Source organism: Anneissia japonica, unplaced genomic scaffold (genome assembly GCF_011630105.1).
Source record: "Anneissia japonica isolate Jap-2015-1 unplaced genomic scaffold, ASM1163010v1 scaffold9_len2422644_cov172, whole genome shotgun sequence".
NCBI classification, from domain to species: Eukaryota; Metazoa; Echinodermata; class Crinoidea; order Comatulida; family Comatulidae; genus Anneissia; species Anneissia japonica.
Window position 1 is genome coordinate 1,092,415 of NW_022758107.1, and position 7,674 is coordinate 1,100,088.

At 32.9% G+C, this 7,674-nt stretch overlaps 1 protein-coding gene across 1 annotated transcript; it reads right to left on the bottom strand.

The window, feature by feature from the left end:
- Positions 1-228: 228 nt before the first annotated feature.
- Positions 229-7,026, bottom strand: LOC117125057 (ADP-ribosylation factor 2). The gene is made up of 5 exons (XM_033271425.1): positions 6,890-7,026; positions 5,979-6,138; positions 5,081-5,191; positions 3,736-3,860; positions 229-3,596 (listed from the first exon to the last, which is right to left on the bottom strand). The coding sequence occupies exons 2-5, from the start codon at positions 6,124-6,126 to the stop codon at positions 3,435-3,437; spliced, it is 546 nt and encodes a 181-aa protein (XP_033127316.1). The 5' UTR covers positions 6,127-6,138; positions 6,890-7,026; the 3' UTR covers positions 229-3,434.
- Between the last annotated feature and the right edge of the window lie 648 nt (positions 7,027-7,674).

Genomic DNA, 7,674 nt, shown 5'->3' on the forward strand with positions numbered 1-7,674 from the left:
GGAGGTAAAAGAAGAAAAAAGAAAGAAAAAAAGAAAGAAAAAGAAAAACGATAGCCCAGAACGCCTCAAATGTTATTTTCGGGCTCTAGAACACAAAAATTTCGGACCCCCTAGGACATTGTTGTCTCGATCGGCCCAAATTTCGGTCCCACTTTTGGACATCTCTGGATCCGCCCCTGAGTATAGTACAGTACTGCACACATAAAAAAAATATAATGACACACAAGCCCAGTGTTTTTTTGTAGTTTTTTTTCTATAGAGTATTTACTCAACATGTAGGAGGAAACACCATTAGCATGTAAAGTCCACTATTTTTACCATACATTAATTTATCATACAAAAAAGACAGGAAAAAAATTATCACATTCATAGATACTTTACAACAATAAAACTTAATGAACAGCACAATAAAATCTAGTTAAGCTAGTTTTTTAAAGGCTCCTCTACCATACAGGATGTGGCATATCTAGAGTAATAAAATGGAAGCGGAGAGGGGAGAACAAGGTGAAGTGGGGGCTCAATGATTAAGTGAGGGGAAGCAAGCTCGCAAAATAAGGTATTATAAGTTGATTGAGAATGATTTTTTTGGGTTCAAACATCTTTTTTTTTTGGGGGGGGGGTTGGGAAGGGGGGGTTGGGAAGTGGGGGTGGGAAGGAAGTGATCCCCGCACACTCCCTAGATACTCCACAAATGTACTTATGTTCTTAGATTGTCAATTCTTTACTTATTTCAATACAATAACCAATCGTACAATTCACAGCTATTTACTAATAAAAAATTGAGTATTGAAGCATAAATTATTCACATGGATCTGAAATTTATATGTATAAAAAAAATTCCCTAAAAAAATAACTTAATTAACAACGGCTACTGTTACAAACCAATGAGTGTATTTATTAAGTATTATAGATCTAAAATTAAAAAAATAAAATAACAAAAAAACAAAAATAGTTATCAAGACAGGATTAAATTAGTGTTTTTTCTAACCAAAATGTACCACTGTATTTTTTCAAACACACAGTCGAGTAATTTTTAGACATAATAATCACATCATAAGTTCTGTCCACTCTATCAAAATGTATGTAATGTTTCCATGGGCAAGACGATGTACATATATGGATGGGCACAATTATTTGTCACATAAAATGTATGTAAACAGAGTTTAATATCAATTCACCATTAACCATCATCAAGGAAAACCAGTGAGGACCTTGAAAATCCTATAAAGTTGCTTTATAATAGGCATCATTATATACATTCAGTGGCAGATTAAAGTGGGCCACCTAATTTTTCAAAATTATAAAAAATAAAAAAATGGAGATAAAAGGAAAAATATTAATCAACTCCAAGTCTGAGGTTGACATTTCTGTGCCATAATCCATAAATTTTCTTACCACAACCCAAATCAAGGTGGGGCTGAGGTGGTCTAAACTCTCCATCTGTGAAAGTCGCTCCCTGGGCCCCCTCTATTTTGAATTCCTGGATTTGACATTGTACATGATATTCTCAACTATTTCCTATACTTCACCTTTTAATCAGAATCCATATTAACAAATTATTATTTTAAAATAATGTCAAGAGTAAATATTAAAAATATAATTAAAGAAAAAGTAAACAATAAATAAGTAATTTGAATTAAATGCAATTCGTCGTTTATGTCCAACTTTGAAACATTAATTTCCATAAGTCATAACATTTTCTACAGATCATACAGAAGTAAAAAATTCTATCAGAAGCTTTGAACTAAATGAATGTAATGATAAAACATACTTCATACATTTAAATTCCAAAAAAACATTTCTTTTTTCATCAGTACTTTGCTACCAATAAAAACACAAATGAATTCTGTGCCTTTGAGTCATTCCGGCTCAAATCGGCCAGAAATGTGAAAGTTCCCTTGTGAACCCCCCCCCCCTTGGATTTTGTTGGTGGTAATGGCTCCTTTGACTTTGTACAGTTTTTACAAAGCTATATTATCTACTACAGTATATTAACGAAGATAACAAAGTTGTAAATTGCTACATAGACTGGTAGTTGGCTCCTCTTTCAAAAAATACCACTCAAATTTGGGTAGCATATTTTATTACAATGTTAGATTCCCCCAAAATCTGCCGAAGCATTGTGTGAAAATAGATTTTCGATATTTCGGAAAGCGGTATCTTTATTTTTTTTTTAAATATAAGGGGGGGGGGGGAAGGGTCACAATGATTGATATGATTCGGAATGACCCTTATTTAACGTTTTATGGTATTCATTTCCAGTGGTGGATTCAAGGGGTGGGGGTAGCCTGCCCAGGTCCCCACAATTTATCAAAATTACAAAATAAACGGGAGAAAAAAAGAAATTTTATACTCAAATTTAAGTCTGAGAGTACCATTTCCAGGCCGTCTTTAGGTGCTGTAAGCATAAATTTTCTTCAGTCGGTGGGGCTGAGATAAAATAGACTCCCCCCATCTGTAAAAGTTCCTAGTTCCCCAATGAAAGCTTTCTCAACAGTAGCAATGATTTAATCAGTTGTTTGAAGTCCTGTTTACACTATCAAATTTTATTTGACAAAAACATGTGATGTGCCTAAATATGTTCATGACATCACACCATGAACATATATGGGCACATCATGACCATATATGGGCACATTATGACCATATATGGGCACATTATGACTATGTAGGCATACAACAAACAAGTGTTTGTCAAAGAAAATTTGGTAGTGCACAGAACTTTAAACCAAGGGTTTGCATGAACACCGTTGGGAGAGGGCCAAAGTGAATTTTTTATTCAACACTGACAGCCGCATCCAAATTTTGATGGTTCCAGTGTGGTTCCAAAAACCTGCATGTATTGCTTTTATACCAACTTGTTCTCAGCTTTAATATTACTTTTTACAGATGGTTGGTGTCGGGCCTTAAAAAAACTAGGCGTTTCTTAGCTAAAAATGGTTGGCGGGCTGCACACATAGGATTTATAATTTGTTTTTGAGGGCCGCAGAAAAACCACTGTTGGGCCGCACTTTGCCCACCTTTGCTTTAGAAAAACGGATTACATCTTGAAAACAATTTGTCAGTTTGTATTTCTATATTTTTTGTGAACTTTTTTTTTTTGATCTGTATATTTGACAAGATTTAATGCTATAGTAATAACAAAGGTATTGAAAAACCCAATAAGTTAAAATGAACAAAAAAAAAAAAAAAAAAAAAAAAATTAGTTCTCTGACCACCTAAATTGTGTACCAGTATGTCTTTATAATAGGAATGCTGTACCGTGCAATCTTTTTATATTAGTTTGTTTTTAACTGTTGACTTTATAAAGAAGAAATGTATTGTAATACACTAAGAGATGAGTTAGTTGGAAGAGGAACACAGGATTTCCAATAGCTTATTTGTACGACAGCATCATTTTACATCAAATCTGCAATTCCTTTTTTTGCCCAAACCTATTTCGTGTTCTTGAGCTGTGAAGACAACCAGTCAAGACCTTCATAGAGACCATCACCACTTGTGGCACATGTTGCCTGGATGTACCATGTGCGATTACGAAGCGAATGCAGTCCTAGTTTCTCTGTGAGTTCAGCAGCATTCATTGCATTTGGCAAATCCTAAAAAATAGACATGAAAACAAGCATTGTTTTTAAAAATACATTATATATATATATATATATATATATATATATATATATATAAGATGTGTATAAGAGACAGCTGGTTTCCAATAAATTTTAAGAATTAAGATCTTACCTGCTTGTTTGCAAATACCAGCAGTACAGCATCCTTAAGTTCATCCTCATTTAGCATTCTATTTAATTCATCCTTTGCTTCGATAGCTCGTTCTCTGTCGTTACTATCAACTACAAAGATTAAACCTATTTGGAAAAAAATATAACTATATATAATCATAGCCTATAATGTAATACCTCTTTCTTTATCAGGCACACCAAGTTAATGATAAGCAAAATCATTTTTTAATAATTCTCCACAAATCTCTGTTTTTCATAAGTTGTGGAATGTATTGTCGCTGTGTGTTTAAATCGTTTTCTAATTGGCATACATGTATGTGTGTAATCGGGGGCCGCGCTTGCTTCTTTTTCCCATGGGCTGGTTCCTTTGATATAACATCATATCGCTCCAGAAAGTACAGAAACTTTTAAATCAAGATAAATATGATTTTGAGTAATTGCCTTCAAAAGTAATTTGTGTGTACATTGTTGATAATGGAATTAACTACAAGAATAACATTATTGACCATTTCATGAGCTAAGACTTTGAAACATGATTAATTGGATATTAAACTGTGGATGTATAGTGAAAACACTTTCTTGATATATGTCATTTTTTGAATCTCATATTTTCATAGCTAATTTAATCACTACTGGCCACTGGCCTGTGCGACAACTTAGCCATTTTGTCACGACATGCCACATTTTACAAAGAGTAAAATAGATTCAAGATTCACAATTCAAGATCATTCTATTGTCCAAAATACGGAAATTCTATTTGGGTGCAACCATTCACAGATACAAAAATATATAAACGTTGAAAATATAACAAGAAAAGTAACAAATACAAGTATGGAAATGATATGACCTATGTATATACAGCAAATAAATACAGTTAAAACATACAGGTGAAACCATAAATTTATTCATTTGAGTTGTAGTAAATTATTGCAAAAGGTATGAATGAGTTGAGAAATCTGGAGGTGCAAATTAGCAGAGCGTAATCTCTTACCTGAGTTTAACCATATAAATTAATTAAAAAGTGGATGATTTCTAAATTTTAATATTGCAACAGGTTTTCTTAAAGATTCTTTGGCAGCATAAGTCTTCAAGACAGATGTATAGTTAGTGTAAACAAATCACATGTAATTAAAGTTAATTTCTTATGCCTAAGTATCCATATTGTTTATATTTGGGTCTGTTTTCTGCAGTTACGAAAATTCTTAATTTTTTAATGAAAAAGGCAGTACACTGCAAGATTAAAATAAACCATTAATCAAAAAAAAAGATCAACTGAAATAATATTGATACACCACGACCTAATTTATTTTATTTTGCAATGTAAAATGGAATGTCAACGATTTTACCTTGTGTATTTTGAAAATAATGTCTCCACAGAGGTCGTATTTTATCTTGACCTCCGACATCCCATACTGTAAAGCTGATGTTTTTATATTCTACTGTTTCCACATTAAAGCCTGAAAAAATAAAAATATTGAAATACATTTAGCAGTGATGCATCTATGAGTATTGGAATACTGTAGGGGAGCTGACTGGGGAGGGGGGTGGGGCAAAGGCTATTGATGATTTTGTAAATACCCTGTAACTTAGTATAGTGAAAATAAGGGCCCCCATGACCATTTTTTCGGGGACCAAGGTTTCTCTGCTGATTAAGCATCATTAGGGTATAAATAAAAATTGAGCGGGGAGGGAACCTCCAGAAAAAGAGCGGAACACATTTTTTGGCATTTTCAAAATGGCTGCCAAAATTCAGATATTGGGTCATAACTTTACTTATATTCAATGAAAAAGAGCAAATCTAGGGTCTAACTATATGTTATTAGTCACTGAACCCAATGAGACAGGTTTCGAAAACCTAAAATGGCAGCCATATTGAAATTCAAGATGGCCACCTTAAAAATTGTCAAAAATTGAATATTTCAGTAAAATGGTAAATTTGGATCTAATCATATGTTTTTGGGCTCCCTGAATAAATTAAACATAGTTTCAAAAAGCTAGGATGGCAGCCATTTTGAAATTCAAGATGGCCACCATAGAAAATCCTCAGAAATCGAATATTCTAATATGTAATTCCACTTCTCTTTGATGAAAAATGCTAAATTTGGTGTTTAAACATGTTATTGGGCTCTCTATCCTGTAATGAAGCCTTGAATGCAAGAATAGATATTTATTAATTTTAATTTTTTTTAAAAATATATATATATATATATATATATATATAAAAATTTAAATATTGTCACTCACCAATTGTTGGAATTGTTGTAACAATTTCTCCAAGTTTAAGCTTGTACAAAATTGTAGTTTTACCAGCTGCATCCAATCCTACCATCAATATTCTCATTTCTTTTTTGCCAAATAGGCTAGTAAGTAGTTTTGCAATTTGACCACCCATCTTGAAACACACCTGCAAAGAAGAAGCTGAGTGAGTTAGATGCTTGATACAGGTACAGTAGATGCATTATGAAAGATGTACACTGATTAATTTTATCAGATACTGTAGTATTTCAAGCTAAGTTGAGGATTTAAATAAACCATCTTTTAGTTTCAACTGTACTAAGCTATGTCAAAGGTCAAGGCATACCTACCAAAACTATATAGTTCTGTTAGGCCCAATAAAAAAAAATGATTAGTTTATCACCCTATCTAGGCTAGAAGTGATGAGGGAGGGAGGATCTTTATATTGCTGAAGCCAAATATCACATTTGGAGTTTTTTTTTTTCTTGTTTAATGCCATAGAAGACATGTGGATGGGTTTGATGTAAACTAATAATTTTTTTTAGTTACAGAACCACCAGACACTAATTGTAAAAAAAAAATACTACTACTAGGCCTGCTTCTAGAGTCTAGGCTAGGCCAATTTATTAGAACAGTGGTATAATAATACCTGTACGAAACGGTCCTTGGACTACACCCGCATGGCTAGCCTAAGCCTAGAGTCTCTAGCTAGCTAGGCCTAGGTAGGCTAGAGGCCTAGGCCCCTACATAGCACTAGGTGTTGTATGTCTCTACCTAGTAGCTAGGCCTAGCCTAGGCCTAGACTAGGTAAGCTAGCCTACTGTCACAGAAGTCAAGTAACATTAAGGCTAATATTTTGGCTTATAAATCATTACGCTACTATCAATTATATATTGGAAGTTTATGCATCTTCTCCTTACCTATCAACTCCGTCGTCTAAAAAAGTCTGAAATGGTACGGACAATTTACTGGATTGTATTCTTCCTATTCTCTCCCTCTAAAGAAGAAGAGTCATCCGGGTTGTTCTTCTCTTTACACATGCGCATATACACGTCATGGCTACTGTTAGATCCAATCTTATTAATAGGTCCCATGATCCAATGTAAACTCACGCGAATAATGCGCTCGTTATCGCTTCTATTTTCTATTTTTTGCTTTTGTTTTTTTAGGTTTTATTAGTACTAAAGTAACATTTTTTATAAATTGTGAATATATATAAATTTTTTATTTTGAACATAAATAATATGCAATAATAGGCAATTTAGGAAGCACTGGCTTACATCCCTTCAAGGCAAACTTTCAATGCAATAATGTTTAAATGCAATATACTGTACGGTACTCATTTTAATTAGGCCTATTATTATTATTTTGAAACATACTGCACTTAGCATACAACATAGGCCTACTACTAACAACCTTTTGGTCTAAAACTTACTGACTGATCATTTACAAAATAATATTTGTTAAGTATATTCAATTAACAATCAAAAACAGGCCTTAAGTATTTTATTTCTCCGTGCATTTTTTCGTATATTTTATTACTGAACTAATTATTATAGATTTGTGTATTGATACAAAGATGTGTGTATTGATACACTTTAACTCATATTTTTACACTATAATAGAGAACAAAATAGGGTCTTGTTTGGTAAACTGGCATATTCTATTTTTTTTTTTCCAGTAAACATTTTTTCATAATATTATT